This window comes from Pogoniulus pusillus, chromosome 18 (assembly GCF_015220805.1).
Source record: "Pogoniulus pusillus isolate bPogPus1 chromosome 18, bPogPus1.pri, whole genome shotgun sequence".
Taxonomy (NCBI): Eukaryota; Metazoa; Chordata; class Aves; order Piciformes; family Lybiidae; genus Pogoniulus; species Pogoniulus pusillus.
The window spans coordinates 23,256,900-23,284,264 of NC_087281.1; the positions used below are offsets into that span (position 1 = coordinate 23,256,900).

Here is a 27,365-nt window from a genome sequence, read left to right on the forward strand (position 1 = left end):
AAAAAGCCTGTTTGGTTCAGTTTTCAGCACTACTTAACTTGCTAAAGTCTTATTCCAAGATTAATAATTTTCCAATCCTCCTCTGAAATCAGAATCAGCACAAAGCATATCAAGAACCTCCAACAATTTGCTTAGATTACTGTAACTTGAGCCAGAAAGGTGCAAAATAACACCAGAAGAACGGCATTTATCAAGAATAGCATTTGTGGGAAGTGGAAGCTTTTTGTGTTTGGGTTTTTTCCTCCTAAAAGGAGAGTAGGAGGCTTCCAGACAATATTCCTAGGTCGCATTTCTCTAAGTCTGAATGACCAACGTATTTGGCACTAAATGGTTTGTTCACAAGGACACAGAGCTGTTCAAGTGAGTCCAGAGGAGAGTCACAAAGATGACCCAAGAACACCTCTGCAATGAAGACAGGCTGAGAGAGCTGGAGTTATTCAATGTAGAGAAGACTCCAGGGAAACCTTACGGCTGCATTCCAACACCTGAAGACTGGAATACCCACAGAAAGACTGGAGTGACTTATGAATTCATAAGGGTGGGGAACAGTTTTAAGCTGAGGGAGAGTAGGTTTAGATGGGATCATTGGAAGAAGTTATTCAGTGGTGCAACTCTGGAATAGGTGGCCCAGGAGGGCTGTGGATGCCTCCTTCCCAGGGGTGTTCAAGGCCAGGTTGGATGAGGCCTAAGCCTGTGATGGGAAGGTTGGAGTAGATGATCTGTAAGGCCCCTTTCAAACTAAGTAATTTTATGATTCTATGACTGCAACTGGCACAGGTTTACAGTCTGTTGCATAAACATTGAAATGGTAGACTGACTGCAGTCAGTTTAAGAAAGTTCTGCTCCTGTACCTGAAGCGACATTGTAGACAGGTGGGGGGTGCCCTCTTCTCCCAGGCAACCAGCAATACAACAAGGGGACACAGTCTCAAGTTGTGCCAGGGTAGGTATAGGCTGGATGTTAGAAGGAAGTTCTTCACAGAGAGAGTGATTGGCATTGGAATGGGCTGCCCAGGGAGGCGGTGGAGGCACCGTCCCTGGAGGTGTTCAAGAAAAGATTGGATGAGGCACTTAGTGCCATGGTCTGGTTGACTGGCTAGGGCTGGGTGCTAGGTTGGACTGGGTGATCTTGGAGGTCTCTTCCCACCTGGTTGATTCTATGATTCTATCCTAGTCTGTCATCCCCTCCCTTATGACCACAGGACTGTCCATTGAGCTACAACACAAAGCGAGATTAATCAGATTAAAAATTACCTCTTTTTAAATAATTACTTATTTTCAGCCAGGGTCTCACTAGCAATGCAGTTTTCAAGGCTACTCCACAGACAACTTACAGGACTGAGATACTAGTGAAATACAGCCTGAAAACAAGTGGGCAGAGGCAAGTTTCTCAACTTGGCTTGGCTTAACTATCAAATACAACATTATCTTCCCATACCTTCAAGACACCTTTAAAAAACAAATAGCACCAATAACTGAATTTTAACTTCACTGCACTCATCTCTGAGCTCTTCTATGGCTACAGTACCAAATAAATCCAATGAGAACCTCGACTGCCATCAGAAAGACCCCGTTCTCTCTTGAGGACTCACCATGCAATGAATCGTAGAAGCCTGCATTTTTTGATGGACTGAATTTCTGCAACGCCACTTCCTCAAATCAGCTCACCTTGCAACTTCACAAACAAGTGTGAACACAAGGAAGGGCCACAATATACTGCTGAGTGACAGGAAAGAGCACACCATTCTTTTTAATTATACATCTGCCAAATTGAGTGACCATGGCACCACAGCCTGAAACACCCCCACATGAAAATTTCTTTCTTTTAGTGCAATACAAACACAGAGAGAACCTACTACCTACCATGGGTAAGTTATCAGACAAGACAATCACTGCACTAAGGAGCAACAAGGGAAAATTAAGGTGAGTGAAAGGCATTTGCTCCAAAAGTAGTTGTACATGCTGGTTTAGTGCAACAGGGTCTGCATCCAAGCTGGTATTACTTCAGATGTCGAACCAGAGTTTCACACGTCCAAATCAGATTTTGCCGAGGCTGAGCGAGACTCTAATACCACACGCACAGCTCCAGCTAGGAAGTACTGCCTACCTCTCTAAGACATCGATCTGTGTAAGTCTCCCTTGCACACTCGTAATAGGAAGAGTTCTAAGTACTCGTTAAATACCCATCTTAAAAGTTATCTTCCCACAAAACAAGTGATAATTATTGAATAACACAAATAAGTGCTAAATGGAGGAAAGTGACTAGTTCCATCCCTTTCCTTAGCGAAAGGTAACATCATCTCTGAGCCTTATCTAAAATGGATGTAACTGATACAACACAAGATGTAATAGAAATTAAAAGCAAAACATTACTTAACATGACACTTAATTGTTTTCACTTCTCCCTCCGCACGGGGAGACCTCGGGGCCGGTGAAACTCGGCAAGGACCCCGCCAAGCAAATTCAGGATCCTGGCCCCACTGCCTCCCGCTCCCGCCCTTCTGCCGACGGGGATACAGGCTGACCCCTGGACAGAGTCGCGGCGGTTGAGTACCGCTGAGAAGAGGCAGATGCCGGAAAGACACCGTCCGTCAAACCGTGCGACTCGGTGGCCGCCATCGCCGGGGGCAGTGTAGGCGGCGGGGACCCCCGCGGCCTGACAGCGCCTGAGGGAGGGGGTAAGGCCCGCACCAACACGCCTCAGAGCACGACGGTAGTTACCCGGCTGCTGCTACTGTCTCCGTGCTCGCTCCCCCGGCGGCCCCGGGGCCCCCCAGGGCTCGGTCCTCCAGGCGGCGATGACAACCTTCTGCTGCGATGCGGCGAGGGGGATCGGCGGGAGGTGCCGCGGTGGCCCGACGGGGAGCGGTGGCGACGCAGCGGGGGACGAGGCGAAGCGGAGCGCGGAGGCGAGGCAGAGCCAGCGGAGATAGGGACCGCGGACGGCGGCAGGGAAGGCCGTCCGCGGCCTGGCCCCGGACCCGACGTGCTGGACCGGGAGGAACGAGCTGCCGACGAGCTGCCCTCTTTCAGCCGGTGGTAGGAAGATGAGAACGAGGGGCCGGAGCGGCCGCTACTGGAGCGGTACATGATGGCGCCAGCGGCGCGGGGGTCCCGGCGGCCTGTGCGGGCGCCCCAACGCCCCTGACCCGACCCGCCCCCCCCCCCGCCTCGGGGCTCCCCCCCCGGCACCCCGCCGCGCGTGCGCGCCGCCGGCTGCCCCGAGCGCGCTCCCGAGGCTGGCTGGCCGGGGCCGGCCGGGGGCGGAGTGACCCGGGCCGGGGAGGGAGGGGACGAGGCGGGAGGCGTTGCCGGGGGCCGCGCGCAGAAGATGGCGGAGGCCGCGCCGCCGTCACGTGGCCGCAGGGGTGGGCGCTCGGCTCGCTCCGCGGCCCTGCGCGGTTCGCGGCGGTGCGAGCCAGCGGCGCCCCCGCCCCTGCGCCTGCGCCGTCCTCTCTGCCGCTCCTCCGCGGCCTCCCGCCGCGCTCTCGGCTCGCCCCATCGGTAGAGCGGGCAGGGGCAAAGGTGCGGAGGGGGCAGAGAGGGAGTGCCGCCCGAGTGGCTGAGGAGGCCGTGGGAGTCCGCCGACGCGCGGAGGCTGAGGGGCGGGCGTTGCCGCAGCTCCCTGTGCCGGCGGTGGCAGCAGCAGCCTCTAGGTTGACGCCAAAAGCAGAAGAGCTTTACTTGGTTGGTTGTGGTGGTGGTTGTTTTTTTCCTCGCTGTTCTGTGGAGGTTGTCCGTATGGGACGGATGTTGTCCTTAAGCAGAAACCTATTTAAGGACAGTGCTTTTCTACTCGATGAAGCAATGCTGGGTGTGAGCCTCCAGCTCGGAAAATTCCGGAAAAGATACCGTGCTTGGGCTGCCAGAAGCTGGGGTGACACGGTAGGGAGGAATTGGTTCCTGCCTCTTACCCTCACCTCGGCACCTGCTGCTGTAAGCGATGATGATGATGATGCCAGCAGGCTCGCAAATCAGATGGTTCTGGTGCTACAGACTATGGGTAGAAAGATTATTACACTCTCTAGAGAGCCTTCGATTCCTTACTAGCCAGCCGAAGGGGTATGTGTGATGTGTGCATGTAGATAGATGATTTCAACATCCACCGGCATCATCCATTGAGAATGCAGTGCGAGCATGGGAAAAGAAAATTCTAGTGACATTGCCTTCTTGGTTACTAAACCTGCAGTGGGTCAAAGAAACGTTCGTGGCCACTGTAATACCGACAGCTGTATGTATCTCGTCTTACAATTAAATGTGTTCAAATGATCACCCAGTGTGTAACAAAACTATGTGGAAACCCCAGGGAAGAAGATGATGATAATAATAACATGAAGTTGAGACTGGCAAGAAAGAAATTCAAGTCTCAAAGGGAGGGATTGTACTAAAGAAGCATACGTGCCAGGGTTAAACTCTTCTTTTAGACAACAAACTGGAACAACAAAGAAAAGGAGTTCTGCCTCGTCTACCTCTGATTGGTGAAACAGTAATTAAGAGCAGTACTTAAAGATGGGATGATTCTGTCTGCCTTGGTAGATAATGCCTTGTTACAGCTTCTTTCCATAAACCAGAGACAGATTTCTCCCAGGCAACCAGCAATAGAACAAGGGGACACAGTCTCAAGTTGTGCCAGGGTAGGTATAGGCTGGATATTAGGAAGAAGTTCTTCACAGGGAGAGTGATTTCCCATTGGAATGGGCTGCCCAGGGAGGTGGTGGAGGCACCGTCCCTGGGGGTCTTCAAGCAAAGCCTGGATGAGGCATTTAGTGCCATGGTCTAGTTGATTGGTTAGGGCTGGGTGCTAGGTTGGACTGGATGATCTTGGAGGTCTCTTCCAACCTGGTTGATTCTATGGTTCTATGATTCTAATGTGTGGTGATTTTAGTACTAAAAACTCACATCCTCTAGGAGGAGAATTTAAATTCTAGGACTAGCTTAATGTAATGAATACAGTAGTAGTACAATGAAGTAATTGATGGAGCATGCATACTGAGATTTGTGATGTGAAATCATACATAATTATTGTGTGTAAACCACTGTTGGAGCTAATTGTGTGCTGGATTTGTGATTTCACTGTCTAGGACATCATTCTGCAGAACCAAAAAAAGCAGCTATCTCAATTCCATGTATTAACTGCCTTTGCACACATCAGGTAAAGGACTCTCTTTTGAAGACTACAAAACAACATTAAGGAAATAAGTTAGGAGTAGCTCACTATGAACAAATAAACAGGAATCAGAATTGAATTTAATTTAACTTGGACCATTAGGTTGAAGGGCAGTGCAGTAACAGAAAAAGCATAAGACCCTAATTATAATGTTTTATCTCTGAGTCAAGAGTGTATACAGGGGCATGGGACAACCATGCAGCACTCCCTCTAATGTTAAATTGCTAGGCTACTAGTAAGAATAAAGACAACTAATGCATTTTTATAACAAAATCACTATTTTTCCCCCTGAAAAACAAGGCAAAATATGTATGTTGTGTCTTCAGGTCCAGGCAAAGCAGCCTATCCATGAGAACATTTTGGTCTATGTCAAGTAATTAAGCCTTGGACCTCTTGGCTGAACCTCTATTCTTCTTTAGGACTGGGGTAAGGTTGAGAGGAGCAGGGGGAAGGTGCAGGGGTGGTTGAGAGCAACTCCTGGGGACTCAGGTTTCTGGGAGGGGAGTTGTGTTTATTACTTTTACCTTGTATATTTCTGTCTATAACTGTATATATTGTAAATATCTGCTTGTATATTGTGCTAGCTGTAAATAGCTTCATTTATATTCCCAGAGCTGTCTGAGACTAGTCTGGGTGACTTCTAAAGTGTAGGGGGGCAGGGAACACCCAAACCATCACACCATGGAATTTAAGGATGGTTCAGCTGATAGCAGAGTCCCGGTAAGGAGAACAGAAAATGCATCCAAGCAGACAACTGCTGTCAGAAATTTTTACATCTATAATTACAAGGTTGATATTTCTGAATTTAAGGCTTGTCTGGGCTAGCTTTGTACCTGGGGAGTGAATGGGCACGCAACCAACACTCATTCCAAGTCTTGGGAAGTGTATTAAGTCATCTGTTACAAAATAAAACCATACGGGAGGGGAGCAGTCTTTCTTTGCCACATAGCTCTTTGTTGCTGTGGATATGACATCCTCCCCTAGCCTGGATTGATAATGGGACTTGTTACAACCCAGCTGCAGGATGTTGCACTTAAGTCTCGGTGAGCCTCGTGAGGTTCACCTGGGCCCCCTTCTCCAGGTCCTTCTGGATCACATCCCGTCCCTCTGGCGTGTGAATTGCACCGCTCAGCTTTGTCATCCGCAGGCAAAGCAAGTGTTTCTGTTTAGCTGGTGTTATTCGGCGGGTTGTATTAGGTTAAGATCATAAACTTTTAAAGTCACACTGACACACATAAAAGCACTGCCTGGGCTGTACCTCCCAGCACAAGGCCTTATTTTTGATGAAAAGTCTGAACGAGCTACATGTGTTCGGTTCGTTTGCTGCTTCTCCTCAGCCCGGTGCTTTTGGCTGATCCCCAAGTCTCTTGGTTTCTCCATCTACCTGCCGGCGGCACGGCGCTCTGAAGCCGGCTGACGGGCGCTGCTTGGGGAGAGCTACCCACAAGCGCAGGGTGCTTGTGCATCGCCTCCCTGGCGCCGCTGGCCCGTTATGCCCCGCGCCCGCTCCACGCCGGTGTGTCCCTGACCCCACTCCTCACCCAGCGCTGGCTTCTGCCGGCCCCGCCGCCGGGCCCCGCGGCACCCGCGCTGGCCTGCCGCGCGTCCTCCCGCCCCGCAGGGGGCGCCCGTGGCACCGCTGGCCCTTCTGCCCCTCAGTGAGCGCCGAGGTGGGACGCGAGCCGAGGTACGGTGGGGTCGCAGGTCAAACTTAGTCGCGCCGCAGGAGCGGGACGGGGGTAGCGGCGCTGGTGCGCGTTGTGCCGTGAGGAGTGGCAGAGGGGAAGCTCTCTGCGGTCCCCAGCGCTGCAGGCCGTGCACCGATCCGTCTGCCTGCTCTTCGCCACAGTGAGGCGGTCGCCAAGTCGGGCTTTAGCCAGGGTTTCCCCGCAGCCAGGGCTGCAGCGGTTCATGCCTGGAGGACCGTCGTGATCTGAACGTGCATCTCGGCTCGGGTGGTATAGTGCTGCTTTCCCGCGTTCCCACGCTGGGGATTCGCAGATTGCATTGGATTGGAAGGGACCCTCAAAAGTCATCTTGTCCAATGGCCTTGCAGTGAGCAGGGACACCTCCAAATAGCTCAGGCTGCCCGGGGCCGCCTCGAGTGTGACCAGCCGGTACAAACAGAAATGGCTTTGAAGCTGAAGCCTTCCCACGCGTGCTTCAGTCCGTGGAGCAGCACAGAGAGTCGCAGTCCTTCTGGGATTCTGTGTCCTGTGTAGCTTGGAGGTACTGTTCGCTTTTTTTGGTGGCCACCGGCATTCTCCCGAGCGGTCTAGAGGGAGTTTTATATTGCCCCAAATCTAGGTTCTTTACCCAGTGTGCAAAAAACCCCAATTAACATTGAGATAACCTGATTTATTCCAGTTCTGGTGCAGAAAGGGGTGCTAGGTGATAATTCACAACGCTAGTTTGCCTTTGGGGAAGTGACATGTCGTGTACAAAGTGACAACGAGGGAGAAACTGCGGTGCAGCAGATGAGTAGTCATTGTTACTCTTAACTTCATACTAAAACAGATGTTTGATATCCTTGGTCTGCTATTCTTGTTTGAGATTAATGCACTGCTACCAGTGGTTAATTTCCCAGGTGCAACCCCTTACACAAGCCCACATGGTTGGAAAATGTGGAATTTTTGCGACTCTTAATCTTGTTCTTTCAAAAATGTTAACTGCTGTCTTAAGGAGTATCATTGTGAGAGTTGTTTTGAAGGTGGAAATACAATCGATACAGTTGGTTGAGCAGCTCAAATTGTTTTTCAGAGTGATCAGTATGCGAGGCAAATGCCTTCTCGTGTTAGTTTCAAAGGATAAACCAGCTGTGATGGTTTGAGTGTTCCCTGCCCCCCACACTTTGGAAATCACCCAGACTAGACTCAGCCAGCTTTGGAAATATGAATGAAGCTTATATTTACATCTGGCACAATATACAAGCAGATATTTACAGTAGATACAGTTATAGACAGAAATAGACAAGGTAAAAGGTAATACAGAAACACAACTCCCCTCCCAGAAACCTGAGTCCCCAGGAGGGGCTCCCAACTGCCCCTCACCTTCCCCCTGCCCCTCTCAACCTTATCCCAGTCCCAAGGAAGAATGGAGGTTCAGCCAGGGGGTTAGGAAGCAAAGTGGATTAGTCCAAACTGGAGGGTGAGGTTAGAGAGTGAGATGCAGCTCAGCCAGCAGCCCCAAGTGAGAGTAGTTATCTGTGTTTTTATTTCTTGTTCCTATGCATCTCAGCAAGCCTATGGGTGAAGCAGACATCACCATTGTTTCCCTTTCACAGCCTGTAATCTAGTTGTTCTCACCAAAACATTTTAGCCTGCTTCAAACTAGCACACCAACCATGAGAAAAAAATCAACCTGGAAGTAGCAAGTCTTGTATTCTCGGAGCATTGAGGTCTCAGGATGACTCAGTGGAGCAAACAGCATAATTTATTTGAAGGTGGAGCTTGATCATTCTGTAAAGGAGATGATAAGATAGAAAATGTGCAGTAATAGGACCTGGACTCTGTGACCCAGGATGTTACTTCTAGTGCTATGTTCATTCTTACCGTAGTCCACTTTGGGGTGGGGCTGTACCTTTGCACTGCATGCTGTTTCTTCTTTTCTCTTTTAGGAAATCCTGTCTTTCACATTCAGTTCCCAACAAAGGATGGAGAAGATCCTGGCTGATTTGTGTGGGACCAGCCCAGACGATCCACTCCCTGTGTGGGTTCATGGCAGCATTGGCCATTGCTTTAATCAGCTGACACTAAATGTGATTCCTCATGCAATGCTTGCAGTGGTTAGTGCCTGCTTCCTTGGCACTCCAAGGTATGACAACTAACTTGTTTAGCTCTTTAGTGTTATGCAGGACTGGAGGCAAGGTGAAAGGCTGGAAATCAAATTTTCTTATAGTGTACTGTATGTGTAGTTAGAGAAGGACACTATATTCTAATGCTGTTATATTTCTTAGCATCAGTCCTGATTTGGAGTGTGCTGTACAGCTCTGGTCCCTCCATTGCAGAAAGGTGTCCATAAATAATAGAGAGGGTAGAGAATATAAACCAACAGGCAATAATTCAAAAGAATTTCAACAAATGAAGGTTGGGAAAACTGTGAGTCTTCTGGGAGAGAATATAAATCCAAAATCACATGAAGGATTGTCCTGAAACCAGGACATATATATATGTATCTGGTAATAATGAGTTCAAAGAAACCAAAAAATGGGGATTTATTTACCCTCTTCTGAAGTTTGTGAACATGGCAGCATTTAATGATATCAAAAGGCAACAAATGATAATGTACCAAGTGATAATTGAATACTTCCTTGGGCAGTGGATTGTGGACTTCATGTACACAGCATCACTGAAACCAACATTGGTAAAAATAACAAATGTCGAAAGACATGAGAAATCAAGGATGGGAAGTGTGATAGAGAGAATTTGTCCTTCCAGGTTTGTGTTAAAGAGGTTAAATAAACTTTTTCTATTCTTTAATCCTCACGGACTGGAGTCTGATTTAACCACAATGCATCACGATTTGCAAACTCATTGTTGTAGAGAAATGCTCTTTGGTAGCATCTCAGTCTCTGACATTGATCAGATACTGGGCTGTACTGACCTGATGTTTAGCAATGCCTGCATCTGAAGTTACAAGTTGAGGGAGGTGAATCCAGGAGGTTAAGTAAGAGTAACAGATAAAACTTGGAAGAGGGAGGAAAGAAAGGAGAGTATTGACTGAAAGATGGTTTAATTTCAGTTGTATTTTTTTGCTCTGTTCTTTCCTCCTCTAGATCTGGCTCCTGGGTGCCTTGCAGGCCAAGCTGGGGATGCAGAATTGCTGCCTCCTTTGTACTTGTTGTCTTATTCCTTGCTGATACCATACCAGCCAGCATTTCTCAGCAAGAGCTGGGCCCTGTGTTCCTGGAAGTGCTGGTAAATGGTACCGCTGCCCTCACATGGTTCACGCACGGCCTCGCTCTTCTCATGCTCTTCAGATCCATCCGTGACTCTAAAAAGGGCCCAGTGGTCCTGGCTTTCCTTGCTCTCTTGCCCATACCTTCCCTCATCATCAAACTGGTATGGTACTACCACAGCAAGATAGCTTGGTCCCCTGCTCACCCTGCCGCCTCCTTCAGGTTTGCCATTCTCTGTCTGCAGCTGGCCTCTCTGCTTGTGTATATGATTGGCTACCTCTTCCCCACTACCGGCAGGCAAGACTTCCTCTCCATCAATCACTCCTGGCATCAAGACCAGCTCATGTCAGAGGCAGGAATACCAGTGCCTGACCAGCAGAGAGTGGCAGAAGATGGTGAGAGCTGGCTCTCGCGCTTCTTTTATGTTTGGATGAACCCTCTTATGAAATGTGGCAGTCAGGGCAGGCTGAAACAGCCACAGGATGTCTGTGTGCTTCCTCGCCAGCTCCAGGCTGCCAGAGTCTGTGACCGTTTCTACACTTGCTGGCAGAAGAAGGCAGCTCTCCACCAAGTAGAGGAAGAGACTGTGTCTCATACTAGCCCAATCATTGCCAGAAGTGATGGGAGCAGCAATGCTCCAGACAGCCTTCACCGTGCCCAGAAGCCTGTGCAACTCTTCTCAGTCCTCCATGCAGCATTTGGGCTTCGTTTCTACTCCCTTGGACTTCTCAAGCTGGCTGGCAGCCTGCTGGGGTTCTCAGGCCCTCTGCTTCTGAACCTGCTGGTGAACTTCATGGAGTCACGGCAAGAGCCCCTGAGCCATGGGGTGCTCTATGCCCTTGGACTCTTTGCTGGCTCCTTCTTGGGTGCTCTCTTGCGCAACCAGTTCAACTATGAGATGAACAAGGTGACACTGATGGTGCGAGCTGCCATAATCTCTGCCATCTACCGCAAGGTTCTGCGTGTCAGTAGCAGCAGCCTTACCTGCTTCACTGTAGGGGAAATTGTCAACTTCATGAGCACAGATGCTACTAGGTTAGTCAGCTTCTGCACCAGCTTCCATGAATTGTGGAGCCTGCCTTTCCAGTTTGCCATTACACTCTACCTCCTTTATGAGCAGGTAGGGGTAGCCTTTTTGGGAGGCTTGTCCCTGGCACTGCTGCTTGTGCCCATCAACAAGGTTATAGCTAATCGCATTGTGATGAACAACCAGGAGATGCTGAAACACAAAGATACACGAGTCAAGGTGAGGGGAAGCTGATGGTTCTCTGAGTGTATTGCTATTTTTTCTCCCTGTTTGACCTTGAGATGTTGGCTTTTTGGCTACTTGTCATGATCCAAGGCAGATTAGTTGAGTTGTAGCTGTTGGGAAGACTGCTAGACGGGGTGCATGCACACACACACACACACACACACACACACACGGTTCAGGAGTGTTTCATGATGATGCAGTTTCACCACTGACAAGAAAGTAAACCTTAATGCTTGTTTTGCCCCTTGGGCTAATTCATGTTCCCTTGCAGTTTTATTTTCTGTGTGTAGCATAGAATCATAGAATGGTTTGGGTTGAAAGAGATCTCCAAAGGTCAACTAATCCAAACCCCTGCAGTGAGCAGGAACATACTGCACTAGATCAGGTTGCTCAGAGCCATGTCAAGCCTGACCTTGAATATCTCCAGGGATGAGGCCTCATCTACCTCTCTGGGTAACCTGTTCAAGTGTTCCACCACCCTCATTGTAAAGCACTTGCTCCTAACATCCATTTTAAATCTACTCTTTTCTAGTTTGAAGCCATTGCCTGTCATCCTATCACTACAGGCCTTTGTAAACAGTCCCTCTCCATCCTTCTTACAGGCCCCCTTCGGCTACTGGAAGCCTGCTATTAGGTCTCCCCAGAGCCTTCTCTTCTGCAGGCTGAACAACTCCAGGTTCCTCAGCCTGTCCTTGTAGGAGAGATATTCCAGCCCCTTGATCATTTTTGTGGCCCTCCTCTGAATCTGCTCCATCAGGCCCCTGTCCTTCCTGTGCTGAGAGCTCCAAAGCTGGATGCAGTACTCCAGGTGAGGTCTTACCAGAGCAAAATGGCAGAATCACCTCTCTTGACCTGCTGGCCACACCTCTTTTGATGCAGCCTAGGATGTGATTTGCCTTCAGGGCTGCAAGTGCACACTGCTGGCTCATATCCAGCTTCTCATCCACCAGCACCCCCAGGTCATTTTCTGCAGGGCTACTCTGTTTCAGCATTCTCTAGTCTGTACTGATATTGAGGATTGCCCAAACCTAGGTGCAGGACCTTACACTTTGCCTTATTGTCAAAGTAGGACTCACAACTGCTTCGTATTCTCTTCCTCCAGTAGTGCCATCAGTGGTGAGGTAGCTTGCAGTATGGACAAAGGCAGTTATCAAGGTAGCTTTATTTTGCTCCAAGCTTGGCACCTTCAAGTGGTCTTGTCCACTGTTTTTTGCATATTTGCAGTACCTTCTCTTTCCTTACCACATGTCAAACATTTGATTCCCACCTTTTACTTCTAATTCCTGCCTTGTATCTGTAATGAGAGCGGACAGCACTTTCACTTGCCATTTCTATCGTGCCTTGGAAGCACAGAACATAAGTCAACTCCATGTTGGAACTGTTGGGAGCTTTAGAAGTACTTATTTTCCATATGGAATATGTTGAACTTTTCTCTAGCTGCTGTATGACTGATTTGCTGAGTGAACTCTCTCATGTTAGGGTTTTTTTCACGTTAGACACACACATAATTCTTTGCCCACTCTGCACATGCTGACCCCAGAGCAGGAATGAGGACAGCATGCTGGAGGGACACCTGAGCTGCTGGATGTCAGCCAGCCAGGTGCTGGACACAGCCTTGCTGTGTCATGGCAGTACCAGGCCTGAGAGCCAGATGTTACTATCTCAGGGGTTTGTCAGGCAAAAGCAGGTAAATGGCATCCAGTCTGGACACAGTAATTTCACACACCCCTTTGCTTGTGTAGCATGTCTTTCAGTTGAGAAGCAGTATATTTTGCCTTTTCACAGCACAGCTGGCAGAGGAAGCTGGTGAAATGAGTGAAAGAAAAATTCCCAGTGACTGCCACTTGAGGTTCTGTCTTTGTTAGCAGTAAATGGTTCCTGGTATCTCTAGCTAGGCCCTTAGCAGGAGGCAACTGCAAACCTGCCCCCAGCCCAGATACCTAGCTAGCATTTGTTGTATTAGGCAGGCACAGGTTTCTCTATGTGCTTTTTCCTCTTTGCCTGCAGTTAATGACAGAGTTCCTATCTGGCATCCGTGTGATCAAGTTCTACACCTGGGAGAAGCACTTCAGCAGCAGGATAAGTGCCTGCCGAGCTGAAGAGCTGCAGAAGCTACGAGCTGTCCGGTACCTGGATGCTGTGTGCGTGTATCTGTGGGCAGCACTGCCTGTTATCGTCTCCATTGCCATCTTCATCACCTATGTCCTGTTGGGTCACCTGCTGACGGCCACAAAAGTAAGTAGTAGGGGGACCAGACCTCCAACCTTGTGCTTTTGGAGAACAGTCTTCAGTGGTGCTGCAGTCCTGAGGCATTACGGCAGGATAAACCCAGGCTGTGTTTCCCCACAGCCCTTCAGGTTCTCACTGGTGAAGCTGTTTGGAGGGAACAAGATGCATGGAAGTACAGTCTCCAACTCACGGTTGTTTCCCTATCCATACAGGTGTTCACAGCACTGGCCCTTGTTGGGATGCTTATTCTTCCTCTCAATAGTTTCCCGTGGGTGTTGAATTCAATCTTGGAAGCCAAAGTTTCCCTGGATCGAATCCAGCGTTTCCTTGAGCTTGTAGACCAGGACCTGGAAGCTTATTATTCCCTAGGTAATGTCAAAGGATGCTGCTGCACCTGGGACACTGGGCAGGGAGAGCTGAGGTGTAAGGCCCAGGGAGGACAGCGGTCTGTGACTTCAGGATTCAAGCTGTTTGATGTCAGAGGCAGAGCAAAGGCTCTTCATTTCTGTGTGTTCCCCCTTTAAATCAGTTGTTGTGGAATCCTGGTTTAGAATTCTGCCTGCTGTGCAATGAGTGGAATGCCCCTCGCCCAGTATGGGAAGGCAGTAATGTATTTGTTGAGGTAGATAATTTGACAGAGCTCAAATGAGCTTGAGAGATGTTAGCAAAGTTTAGCAAAGGTTAATCAAAGTTCAGTTTGGTGGCAGGATTCACTACCTTCCTGCAAAGTCAAATTGGTTGGAGTTGGATTAATATGGTTGTGCAAGAAGTATCCAGAGAGAAATTGACTTAGATCAGGCTGGGCTGACTTTCACAGGAGCTGGGAATAAAGAGGGTAAAGATGGCCTTCCCTTTGACTCACTAGGTTTTCAGAATGGTTGCCTTGGCTCTCTAAACACCTTCTTGGAGAGGAGCCTAGGTGTGCCTGCATCCATGCTTAGACCCGGTCGGCAGTTCATGACTAACAGTACTGAGGAGACTGGCAGTGAAGGTGGTAAATAAGACCCTCCCATTGAGTAATGAGGCTCAGAATGGACTCCCTTGTTCTCCAGATGTCTTCAGAGAGTAAGATTATATCCACCTCTAGTCTCAGACTTGGTCAGCTATTTATGACTGAGGTGATTTGGGTGTAAGGATTACAGTGTGGCTAACATAAGTTTGTGCATCCTGTGTAATTTCAGGATAGCAGGAATTTAAAGTGCTTGGACACTGTTGCAGTGAACTGTAAGGCAGTTTTTAACAAAAGCAAAAAGCCAATCATGCAAACAGACACACAGAGAGCTGTGTACTGATAGAGATTAGCCTGTGATTAGGATGTTTCTTTTCCTGTGGATCCTAGTAGATTTGGGCATACAGGAGTCTTTAGGATTTCATAAAATCATAGAGGTAGTGAATAGTTATGTCTCTACTGTCTGATTACTACAAGCAGATGGTCTTCCCTGTCGTCAGTCTTTACAGACAGACAGTGGGGATGATTGGAGTTGGACCTGAGAGTCATTCCAGCTCAGCAGAATCTTTAGTCACAGTCATTGTAATCCTAGAGAGCTCTAACAAGCCTCACTTTGGATCAGTATTTGTAGGACTGAAAGAGTTTGGTTGGTGCTTTGGCCAGTGGTTTTTCCACTGTGGCCATTAATCTTACCAGGCAAACCTGGCACTTTTCATAGGGGCCTATGGGCTTGAATTGTCAGCACCTTCCCAAGGTACTGAGGAGTTGCAAGTGTGGTTAGTGGTACCTCATAGTTCCCACTCACTGAACTTGTCCCAGGGATGTGCAGATACTGAGTTGTTTTGGCTTGCTTTCCCATTAGGCAAGATCAGAAGGTATGAAGTTGTCCCAGCCACTTTCATTCTGTAATTAAGCAAGAGCACCACAGCTGGTGCTGAATTCATAAATTTCCAGGTGCCAGCATTGCAAAAGTGTCCCAGGGAAGGGGTGATCTGCACCATCGTGCTGTGGCAAGTGGGAGAGAAGGCTGTAACACTTCTCTTTACAAACCATAGACCATTGCTTGTCCCTGCCTTCAGATGGCCATTTAGAAGCTTCTTCCTCCTCTGTCCAAAGCTCCTCTGACACTGAAGCTATAAACAACCCTGAATTTCCCTGGCAGAAAGGCTTGGAGAGGTGCCCCTCCATCACAGCTCATTTTCTCTCATTCTTTGCCTTTTGTTAGTTGCCTGCCATTCTTTTACCTTAAACAATAACAAAAGCAGCTTATCCTCACAGTGTCTCCATGATAGCCAGCAGGTCACTGTGTGTGTCTGGTGGAAGCTGAAGACAGGAGGACTGGAGGAAGGGAAGTACAAGTTTAAGGACATGTAAGGAGGCGAGTGTCCCACTGTGTGACTGGCTCAAGGGCATCATGGTGATGTCCTTCCTGTGGTCTCATCTATTTGGGAACAAAGCTGATAGAATTTGTGATGCCAAGTGTCTCTCATTTTGTGGCCTTCTCATAGTATGCTGTGCTGCATTTCTCTTGCAGATACCCCTTCAGGTACTGCTGCTGCCATAGAGATGCAATGTGCAGCCTTCTCCTGGACACCAGTTGAGAAGGAAAGCACCAGGCAGTCCTTACTCACAGGCACTCTGCAACTGCACATTGAGAACCTGTCAGTGAAACAGGTGAGCAAGGACACAGGAGGTCGTAGAGAGAGAATTACTCTAGAGAAGCCAAATAGTGGAGCAAGAATGGCATGCTTTCATGTTTTCCTCATCTATGAGCCATGGATCAAGTCTTTTCTCAGTCAAGAGGCTCAGGACACGTGTCACATTTCTTAGAGCTGAAAGGTGCTGTAGGAGATTGAGTTGTGGCTTACACACAAAAGATGAACCAGCTCTGCCTGCTTTCTACGGCTGCTGCAGACTGAGCAGGGAACACACTCAAGGCACCAGAATTAACATTCCTTGCAGACTTGTGCCCTTTCATATCAGGAGTTTGGTATACCCAACAACTGCACCCAGCTCCACTACTGAACCTGTGAGATAGTCCTAGTTTTATACAATAGTCAGCTTTCTTACAGGCTATGTGTGGCTCAAGAAATCTAGACAAGCCACTCTGTGTTAGCACATCAGGTTGCTCCTTTCCATTTCCTTTTTCAGGGCATGCTCCTGGGAGTCGTTGGGAAGATCGGCTCTGGCAAAAGCTCTCTGCTTGCAGCCGTCACTGGAGAGCTCATTAAGTAAGTAGCCTAAAGGCTTCTCCCTGCCTGGTCCCTCCATGCTGTAGCAGACAGAGACCCTCCACTGCTATCCCTATTTGGAGACCGTTTTGATTTGACAACAGTTCTCCTTTGTTGCCCTTTCCATCCACTTCTGGTATGCCTGCAGACAAGGTGGACGAGTGTATATTTGTGGCCTGGAGCAAGGATTTGGTCTGGCCACACAGGAGCCTTGGATACAGTCTGCCACTGTCCGTGAGAACATCCTTTTTGGGCGGCAGTATGATGCTAGGCTCTACAAGGAGGTGGTGGAGGCCTGCGCGCTCTCTGATGACCTGAATGTGAGTGCCTGAACTGTAAACGTGTCTGGGCTGCCTTGGGCAGCTTTTGCATCCAGCCTGAGGCTCCGTGGGAGCAGTTCTCATTCTTTCAGGCTATAGACTGCTTTTCCAATGTGCCAGTCACATTATGTTGCTCTGATTACCAGTCCCAGACCATACACTCTGGTAGCACTTTGGATAGTTTCTGCTGCTGCTAAACCAAACCCTAACCTTGTTCCTGAGGAATGGATGTGTTTGTGCAGAGCTGATGGCTGCCAGGTTTTTCAGGCAAAACCTGTTAGTAGGCTCATGCATTTTTTTGGCTGAGAAGAAATGTCCCTGAGCTCTGGAAGGGCTGAGTCTGCACTCCTCTGTCAGTAATATGCATATGCTAGGTTAGAGGCTTGTGGCTGTATCAGCCAGTAAGCACAGCTTGCCTTCTGTTACTCTCTAACCTGATACCTGATTCTCTGAAACGTCAAGTACTAGGAGCTCCTCTTTGGTTTGGCAAAGAAATACTCTATAAACACAAGATTTGACAAACACTGAACTATGTCTGTGCCACCAAATCAAGAGGAAACTGTAGCTTTTACGACTAAACTGTTTGGCTGGGCCCTGGCATGATTTTGGTGTGGATACAGCTCTTGCTTTCCCAGAAAATGCCCAAGTGCAATTTCAGACCAGAAGTCTCTCTCAAGGGTAGTTGAGGTATGGTCACCCTGTTTTGGGTTGTAAGAGAGTTCAGTTGCAGTAATACCAAGCTTGACAGTTGTCTGCAGCTTCAGTGTAGACTGTTGCATCCTTTCATTTTCAGTATGATAATTTCCCCAAGGAATTACTACCAGAGGTAGGAGAGGGACTCCAGGGTTCTGGCTTTGGGTCTCCTGTAGTTTCCTGTCCCTTCTAAATGGATTTCCTAAAATGTTTCAGATTTTACCAGCAGGTGACCAGACAGAGGTGGGTGAAAATGGTGTGACTCTCAGTGGGGGACAGAAGGCTCGAATCGCGCTTGCCAGAGCCGTTTACCAGGTAAATAGCAAAGGAGTTGTGCTGTGGTAGATTGTGCCCACTGCCAAGTCAGCTATAAAGAAGCTGGAAGCACTCAGCTGTACAGTGTGCTCTAGCAGCCTGTCTTAAATCACATTGTGCTGGTACTGTGCCACACAGAGGCACTTGCACATTTCTCTACAGCATTTCCTGCTGCTGTTTGTCTTGTGTCTCCCTCTCAGGAGAAAGAGCTTTACCTTCTTGATGATCCCCTGGCTGCTGTTGATGCAGAAGTAGCCAACCATCTTATGCAGAAATGCATTCTTGGAGTTCTCAAACACAAGACCAGGATCCTTTGTACCCACAGGACAGAGTTTCTGGAGAAGGCTGATGCCTTGTTGTTAATGGACAACGGCAGAATAGTTAAGACAGGTACATTCACTGTCTCAGGCATCATTCGTGCCTGTGTTCCAGTCTGGGAATGACTTGAGCAAAGATGGGCATGAGGGAGTAGGATTAACTAGTGAGGGACCCCATGCTTGAGGTTACTGTGTGTGTGCAAAGATGGGATGGAAAGGAATGTGCGGATTCACAGACAAACCAGGACAGCCCTGGAGGTGGGGAGCTGCTAAGGCAGAAGGCTATAGCAGGTTGTATGGAGTAGGGCCTTACAGATGGAGGTGCTGTGAGAGAAAATAAGGAAAGTTAGAACAAAACTGGGTCATTTCATAGCAAGAGGCAGGAAGTAGTTGACATCTATTCCTCACGGACTGAAGCATTTTTACGTCTCTCTTCACAGGCACACCAGCTGATATCCTGCCACTTGTGGAAGCCTTCCCCAAGTCCAAGGACACGGACAAGAGACAGAAGGAGAAAGGTCCATACCTGGCAAGCTTGAGGGTGGGAGGGGCAGCACAGCTCAGCCCAGAGCCTTTACCTGGTGGCTGCTGGCCTTAGAGCAGAGCTTCCACCATGTTACTCTGCTGTGGCAGTACTGATCCGTGGGTAGTGTGTGCCTAAGGGTAGAGGAGGCCCGTGTGTTGTTGTCTCTTGGCTTGGAGTAATATTTGAATCCATTGTTCCACTTGTGATTCAACTTGGGGTGCAAGTCTGAGAGGATTGTTGCACCTATCTTCAAAGAGAAGTCTTTCTTGTACCCTAGGCTCAGTCCATTCACAGCAAGGAACAGTTACAGGAGGAACTTGTGTCACACTGACATTTGCTTTTGTCTCCATTCCCACAGCCCCTGATGAACAGGACCAAGAAGTGGCTGTAGAGATAGAGGCAAAAGAGTCAACACAAAACAATCATCTCATCCACAAGGAGGAAGAGAAGAAGGAAGGGGCAGTGGCTTTTCATGTGTACAAAGCATATTGGCTAGCAATGGGCACCTCCTTGGTATTGTCCATCCTTTTCTCGCTCTTTCTGATGCAAGGTGAGCCAGGGGCCCAGCAGCACATCTCCCTTCAGATGTATACTCTCCTGTCATTCCCTGGTTGTTCAGAGTCCAGGGAAGACAAGAGGCCTGGGAATTAACAGCTCTCCCTGCAGGAAGACCTCTTTTCTCTTCCCAAACTTAAGTGGCACAGCTGGGAGGGAGCACATGTGGGAGCAGGATCTGGCATCACACTGCTGCAGTAGCAGTGCTGTGTTGCTGCTTCAGGTCAGGACTGTTCCCTTGCTCCTGCTTCTACTGCTAACTGTGGAAAATTAAGGCAGGGGAAGACTAAGCTAGACAGTGAAACAATAACAAAAGCTACCCAGCAGCCTCCCCTCCAGATTTTCTGCTTTGTATCTGCTGATTCGAAGGTTGAATTCCACTTTATGCAATAGCCTGTCTTCCTCTGTAGCATCCAGAAATGTCTCAGACTGGTGGCTGTCACACTGGATCTCCAGCATAGCCCAGACAGCAAATACCTCTGTGATGGTCTGCTCAGCATCCCTGCCTTCCCCACACCTGCTTCTCTTCTCCATTGTTGGGCTTGTGTAAGTGAATCTGATCAGGAGTTGCCAAAGGAAGCTCCCATTTTGCCCTTAAGTGTATTTGCTGTGAAGATCCTTACTGAGAGCAGGGATAAACTAACCAGCCCGCTCCAGGGGATCTGTTTGACTGCCTTGGCAAAGAAAGAGAAACAAAATCACTGTTGTGATGAAATGCTCAAAGGGCTCCTATTTGGGATTGGTGGAAGGCACCTACACAGGAATCACTTTGTCCCAGTGTGCCAAAGGGGAGGTCTCTCACAGGAGTATCATGTTGAGGTATCCTGGTTTCCCACTGAGATTTCTTCTCAGTTCTCATGCCCTGTCTGTGAGTTTACTGTCATGGGGACCTTGGCAGTTGCATAATCTTCCTTATTCTGTGTTCCAGCTCCCCCATTCAAGCTTTGGACACCACCCCAGTCCCTTCCAATGGCTCACTGGATGTGGATTTCTATCTGATAGTTTATGGGAGCATTGCAGGGGCCAACTCCCTCTTCACCATTCTTCGGGCCTTCCTCTTTGCTTATGGTGCTCTCCGTGCTGCCACCGTTATTCACAACCGACTGCTCCAGAGGGTTCTGAAGGTCAGAAAGTCCAGGGCAGGCTGAGGCTCCTTCGACTTGCTCTGCTTTGACATTTTTTTCACAGCTGAGAGTAAGGATGTGGGAGGTGGATTAGGGCTTCTGCTGATACTATCTGATGAGCTGCCTGTAGGATTATATCCAAAAAGGGCTGCACCACAATCAGGACAAGGGGCCAGTGACCTGGGGTTCAAAATGTGTCCTGTGAAGCTTGTTCCATTTCATGGAGGGGTGTTTTTTGGCTACCACCTGTATCTATTCACTAATTAGGCTTCAGTGTACAGTCACAGTGAGGGCAACTGACTGACTTACTTTCTGGTTCCCTTGTTGCCAGGCCACAGTCACCTTCTTTGACACCACACCAACAGGACGGATCCTGAACCGCTTCTCCTCAGACCTGTACTGTGTGGATGACAGCCTGCCATTTGTGCTCAACATCTTCCTGGCCAACATATATGGGCTCTTGGGCATGCTGATAATGATGACCTATGGCCTCCCATGGATTGGGCTGGTCTTACTCCCTCTGACCGCCCTCTACTTCTCCATCCAGCGCTACTACCGGTGTACCTCCCGGGAGCTCAAGCGCCTCTGCAGTGTCACCCTGTCTCCCATTTACACTCACTTCTCAGAGACCCTCTCAGGGCTGAGCAGCATCAGAGCCATGCAGGCAACACGGAGGTGAGTGGAAAGAAAGAGCACCCAGAGCTTTGGCTGTACAGACCTGGGCCTTCTTGGATGTGGGGCTGGTTATGGTATAGCAGGAATGGCTGTGCTCTGGGGCAGGAGGAGTGAAGACTGAGTGGTGCAGACCTCTGTTACATGCCTGCCAGGTTTGAGCTGGAGAATCACCTGCGCCTGGAAGAGAGCCAGCGCTGCCTCTTTGCCAGCAACACAGCAGCGCAGTGGCTGGACGTCCGCTTGCAGATGATTGGGGTCGCCGTGGTTACTGCTATTGCAGGAATTGCCATCATCCAGCACCAGAAACAGCTGGGAAATCCAGGTAGGCTGCCAGGGATTGTTCTGTGGCCACCCCTAGGCCCAGCTGTTCCTCTCTCCTAGATCGAAGCTGCACATCTTCCTACACTGGAGTTAGATCCAGAGGTCCTGCTCCCTGTCCCTTTGCAAGTCATCCACAGTGTAGTGCATCAGCTCCTGTTCCTCGTTCTGTGTGTCCCCATCATCAAGTGTGATCCCAGACTCCAGAATGCTGATTTCTCCCTTGTTTCCTTGTCCTGCCATCATGATCTTGGCTTCTTCTCTGCCAGTAACACCCTTGCTTATGCTTTTGTTGTCACAGGACTTGTGGGCCTTGCACTGTCATACGCCCTATCTGTCACAAACCTGCTCTCAGGTCTGATTTCCAGCTTCACTATGACAGAGACCATGATGGTGAGTGTGGAGCGGACAGAGGAGTACACCACAGACATCCCCACAGAGCCTCAGCATAAACTGATTGAGGTAAAAGCTCAAATATGTTCTCAGGGCCCTGCGCATCCTCTGGCTCTGTGCCCTACTCTTGCTCCCTGGGGAGATCACAGGAGTCTAGTGAATGGGTGGAGGGCCCTCATCCCCACAAACTACCTTGATCACTCATCCTTTATCAGTATATCCCTGAATCTCTTGCAGAGTTAATGAAGAATGGAATGATGGGAAAGGTTAGGAGAGAAGAATGGGTGATAGGTCCAGACTGAGAAAAAAACAAGCCTAGGAGGTGGCTGGAGTTGGAGCTGGGCTGTGCATTTGGTCCACTCAGGAGCAGAGTAACCATCCAAAGGGAGGAATAGGACTTGACATTTGGGAAGGTGAGGCTGAAGACAACAGTGGGTCATGGTCACGTCCTGTCTCACCTGTAGGTTGCTGCTGACTGGCCATGCCAGGGGCTTGTGGAATTCCAGCACGTAGTCCTGGCGTACCGAGCAGGCTTGCCTAATGTACTCGAAGATGTGAGCTTCACCATTTACCCTGGAGAGAAGGTGGGGATTGTGGGTCGCACAGGATCTGGAAAGTCCACCCTTTTCTTGGCTCTTTTCCGCATGCTGGAGCTGAAGGCAGGCCGGATTCTCTTGGATGGTGTTGACAGCCAGCTTGTGGGCTTGGAGGAACTGAGGTACGGAGGGCAGAGCAGAGTGGAGGGCAGCTGGCAGAGCCTGGAGGCTGAGAGCTGTCAGTGGGTGGATGCCAAAGGGAAGAGTGAGGAGCAAAGGGCTCACTGTCATGGCACCCTCTTGTCTAACTGTAGCACATTTTTAGGAGTTGCATCGTTGTTTCTGAACAGTTGTGCTGAGGCAATGAGGCTAAATATGTGAGACATGTGCCTTTCAGATAGGGAACACGCCAAGACACCTCACCTCAGGAAAGAACAATAACAGGCCTTTGCTTTTCAGCAGAACCTACCCCATGGGCTCTCAACTCTCGTTTGCTTGCAGATCTAGGCTAGCAATCATCCCCCAGGATCCGTTTTTGTTCAGCGGCTCAATCCGAGAGAACCTGGACCCCGAAGGAAAAAGGACAGATGCTGAGCTCCACAAGGTGCTAGAGCAGTGCCACCTCTGGGATGTTGTTGCTCGAATGGGTGAGTCTGAGCCCAGTGAGAAGCTCTTTTGTGGGGAGGCAGGAGGAGGACTCAACTCAGGCAGCTGAGGAAGAGAGGCCAGATGAGTACAGTAGAGAATTGGTTAGGAGAGGCCACATTAGGAACAGGGTGGGAACAGACCAGTGGGACCCTGTGGCGTTCCCTGAGACTCAGTGGCAAGGGACTGGCAGATGATGGGTTGGGTGACAGAATCTTGCTGATGATAACAGGCCCCAGTGGATGTTAAAGCAGAGTCTGAGAGATAAGCCAGCTCCTAGTTCTGGGAAACGTGGCATCTCTGCCAGATCTTGCTTGTGTTCAGGTGTAAAGACTAGTTCCCAGGGCGTGGGCTTGAGTGGGACTAGCATTTTGAGTGCTACTGGGAAAACCCCAAACTGGGAGAGCAAAAACTGCACCCCAAACTGTGCAGAACCTGCTGGGGTGACTGCTGAGTTTGTCCTCTGCAGGTGGATTGGACAGTGAAGTGGGAGAGAGGGGGAAAAGTCTGTCTGTGGGACAGAGGCAGCTGTTATGTCTGGCAAGAGCACTCCTGACACAAGCCAAGGTGAGTGCCCTGCCTCTGCTGGAGCAATCCTGGGATGGGAGCTGCTGAAGGCTGTGTGGGGAGCAGAGCACTCCCGAGCTGGGGCTGTGATTGGAACAGGCATCCTGTCCTACCTGCTCAGGTTGTCTGCAGGCAGGGATTGTGTGGGATTCTCTGTGGTGCTTGGCATTTCCTTTCATTCTCTGTCCGTGGCAGGTGCTGTGTATCGATGAGGCCACAGCCAGTGTGGACCAGAAGACAGACCAGCTGCTGCAGCAGACCATCCGCCAGTGCTTTGCTGCCAAAACCATTCTGACAATTGCCCACAGGTACGGAGGAAGCAGCACTCTGCGCCTAAATTCATCCCACCCCTCCGGGCTGGTGGCTACATGCCATGGCTGTGCCTTGAGCCGAGCAGGGAGGTCTCCACGAGGAGGCTTTTCAAGTGTCTAAGGCTGGACTTTGCCTGTTTGCTTTTTCTGCTTTATTAGCTCCTGGGTGCTGGGAATAACTAGACGTGAAAATCTTGTACCCAGAAACTGCGGGACAGCGAAGGGCGAAACTCTACGCTGTGTGGCAGATGGCTCCCCCTGGGCGCTTCCTGCTGGGACAGGAGTAGTAAATCGAACCTTGCGGTGTTGCCAAATTAGGGCAAGGAGCCACGGAGAACTAATCCCACAGAAGGAGCATCCTGAACACCGGGGAGGAGCAGGTGTCTCTGGCTCAGTAGAGGGCACTGCAGGACAGCCAGCACATAGGGCTGCAGCGAGCTCATGGCCAGGGGAGGCGGAACGCTGAGTAGTTCTGTTTTCCAGAAGCCTGTGCCAGCAAGCTAGACGCTGCCCAGGAAGGACAGGGCAACAGTGCTCGCCCCACAGAGGAGAGATTTAGTGTGAGAGCAGGGACAGCAGATATTTACCGGTGGCAGGAGGAAGGCAAAACTTGAGTACCATGGATACTGAGAAGGGCTGGGTTAGCATTAGGCAGTGCTCTCACTCTTGCTAAGTGGAGAATTTGGAGGAGTTGCATGAGGAATGTTTTCATAGCACAAAGGTTACCACAAAAATAATCAGCTGAGCAGGTGTCAGAGGCTTGTATCCTGCTGTACAGAAGTGGGAGTGATAGATGGCAGGCAGGGTGGTCTGGGCCTGGTAAGTGCTTTGAGTGGGTCTTGTTAAATACATCAGGTAGGTAGGAGGGAATTTGGTCCCTACACTAGGGGTGTTGTCTGTAAATAAAGATGAAAGGTAAGGGCACTGTGGCTGAGATGTGTGTTTGGGGTGGGTGGGAGGAGGCTACCTCTGATGGAGGAGTAATTAGAAAACACCAGCAGAGGAAAAAGTGGTGGAAAGAGTGGCTGAAGGCAAGGCAGCAAGACTGGGTTGAAGATGGCTCCAGCTTCTCTTCCAGTGGGATAAAGGGAGATTGAGGAGAGCAGTAAGGAGGGAGAAGTGGTGATGGAGTTGCTTTGTACCCATGGTTACAGTATCACAGTATCACAGTATCATTAGGGTTGGAAGAGACCTCACAGATCATCAAGTCCAACCCTTTATCACAGAGCTCAAGGCTAGACCGTGGCACCAAGTGCCACGTCCAACCTTGCCTTGAAGTGCCCCAGGGACGACGACTCCACCACCTCCTCGGGCAGCCCATTCCAGTGTCCAATGACTCTCTCAGTGAAGAACTTCCTCCTCACCTCTTCCATGGTGTTCAGCTTTGGGTGAACTGTTAGTTGCACGAGTGAAATCTAGGGAGTGAAGTGACTTTGTTCTTGTCCCTTGCCACTCCACATCACTTTCAGTGCAGTAGCTTGGCCCTCTTTCGTGTGTGAATATGTAACTATAATCCTGAACTCCATACAGCTTTTTAGCTGCTGAAATGCTGTGCAGTGTCTTCCCTGTGACTTGCAGTTTTGTAGGACTGTGGTTTCACACTGAACAGTGCACAATGCATGTAAAGGAATTCCTCCTGCCCTGTCTTCTCTCCTGGGGCCAGAGGTTGCTGCCCTTCTAGCAGCAGTCTGGGCAAAACTGGGTGCATCTGTGTGCTACAGGTGCTGTGATTGGCAGTCTGGCAGCTGTCCACTAGTGATGGCAGCATGAGGAAATATGCCAGACTGCTAGGGAAGGGCAGCTGATGCACAAGGCCATTTATGCTACCCTCAGGAGGCAATAGCTGAGGAAATGTAGGGGCAAAGAGAAGCAACTTTTCTGTGGGAACAGAGATGTTCAACCACAGAACCAGGTGTGCCCTGAGCTCTCCCTCCATAGAGCTTCCCTCTCTGCTTCTGGTGCCCTGCCATGTCCAGCAACTGGAAGGCATTGCTGTGCTCTCCTAAGGGCTTGTGTGTTTCAGCAGTATGCAGAGTCTCTCTGGGGACCTGCACTGCACTGTGCCCCTGAGTGCACAGGGACATGGTCCTCAGATCCTGGCACTGGGCATGTCTTGGGCTATCCCTGGACACTGGGGGAAGCAATGTCCAGGATTATTTCTCAGATCCACCAACATCTGTCCTGTTGTTTGTTATCCACAGGCTGAACACCATCTTGGACTCAGACCGTGTGCTAGTGATGCAAGCTGGGAGAGTGGCAGAGCTGGACTCACCCACCCACCTAAGCCAGAAAGATGGCTCCTTGTTCCAGCGCCTCCTGCACAGTGGGCAGCAGTGACCTCCACCTTGGGCTGGGCCCAGGCAGCCCTCCTGGCTCTGTGCCTGGCTTTCCTCTTGTCTCAGCAACCAGCCCTGTCCTTGCAGGACCAGGAGATGCTGAGGTGAGGGAAGGGGTTATTCCTTCCTGCAGACAGCAATTGTGTGGCCTCAGGTATGGGAGCATGCCACTGTGGAAGATGGCACATGGTGCTTAGGGCTGTGCAAGCCTGACTGATGGGATACTGCTCCCCTTCAAGTTTCCCCTTTGAGACTACAGAGGGGTTTTTTGATCACTGAAGGAGAGGCTTCTAATCTGAGACTTAGCCTCACATGTGCATTTTGAGGTGGTAACATGATTCAATGATTCTAGCTCTTGTGAAGCTGCATTAGTCAGGTCCCTCTCCCCTCTTCCTACTGGACATAGACTTTGTGGTGCCCTTTGTGCAAAGGCAACCCTACCTTCTCCCTACTACTTTCAGAGGACAGTGACCTTTCATTGCCCAGAAGGTTGCAGCTGGAGGCCTTGCTGCCTTCCCTCCAGTTTGCAGTAGAGGCCTTTAGCTGAAGAGATAGAATGTGATTACATTAGAGGCCTGTGAGGCTCATTTGTTTCAAGATTACTTTTCCAACGGAAAAACTCCCTATCCCTCCTGCCCTGCTTCCAGCTGCTTTCACTTTTAAGGTCAGATTGCTGTTCTCATTGGCACCCTTGAACTCAGTCTTGGACTTTACCCTTCTCCTGACACTCTTAAGGCTGTGCCTTGCAGGTACATACCTTTGCTCTGCTGTCCTGAGCTAAGTCCCATTCCTTCCTCCAAACCTGCAGGAGTCACCTTCACCCCTGCAGCCAGAGCATGAGGCAAGACAGCTCAGTGCTACAGTTTGGTTTTGCCTTCTGGAGGGAAGTGATGGAAGATAATTATCCACAGTGAGTAGGTGACCAAGCAGATCTAATTGAATCGGCTGCAACCAGGAGGTTGGTGTCCAGTGATCCCTTGCACACTAAATGATTTTCTGATTCTCTGATA

The 27,365-nt window shown here is 49.7% G+C and overlaps 2 protein-coding genes across 2 annotated transcripts in view; one reads left to right on the top strand and one right to left on the bottom strand.

Annotated features, from left to right (window-relative positions):
• The window catches only part of ZNF318 (zinc finger protein 318), a 29,497-nt gene extending 26,366 nt beyond the window's left edge, over positions 1-3,131 (bottom strand). Inside the window, exon 1 of the mRNA XM_064158766.1 lies at positions 2,721-3,131. Coding sequence (XP_064014836.1) covers positions 2,721-3,089 — 369 coding nt within the window. The 5' untranslated portion in view covers positions 3,090-3,131. The remainder of the gene's footprint in view (positions 1-2,720) is intronic.
• A 3,806-nt stretch (positions 3,132-6,937) lies between these two features.
• ABCC10 (ATP binding cassette subfamily C member 10) lies at positions 6,938-27,363 on the top strand. The gene is made up of 22 exons (XM_064158767.1): positions 6,938-7,395; positions 8,783-8,979; positions 9,941-11,309; positions 13,323-13,550; positions 13,757-13,913; positions 16,028-16,167; positions 16,645-16,724; positions 16,873-17,044; positions 17,954-18,052; positions 18,253-18,442; positions 18,810-18,887; positions 19,254-19,445; positions 19,861-19,996; positions 20,379-20,574; positions 20,906-21,249; positions 21,402-21,571; positions 21,869-22,029; positions 22,425-22,678; positions 22,998-23,143; positions 23,611-23,708; positions 23,904-24,016; positions 26,221-27,363. The coding sequence occupies exons 2-22, from the start codon at positions 8,819-8,821 to the stop codon at positions 26,354-26,356; spliced, it is 4,620 nt and encodes a 1,539-aa protein (XP_064014837.1). The 5' UTR covers positions 6,938-7,395; positions 8,783-8,818; the 3' UTR covers positions 26,357-27,363.
• Positions 27,364-27,365: the final 2 nt, after the last annotated feature.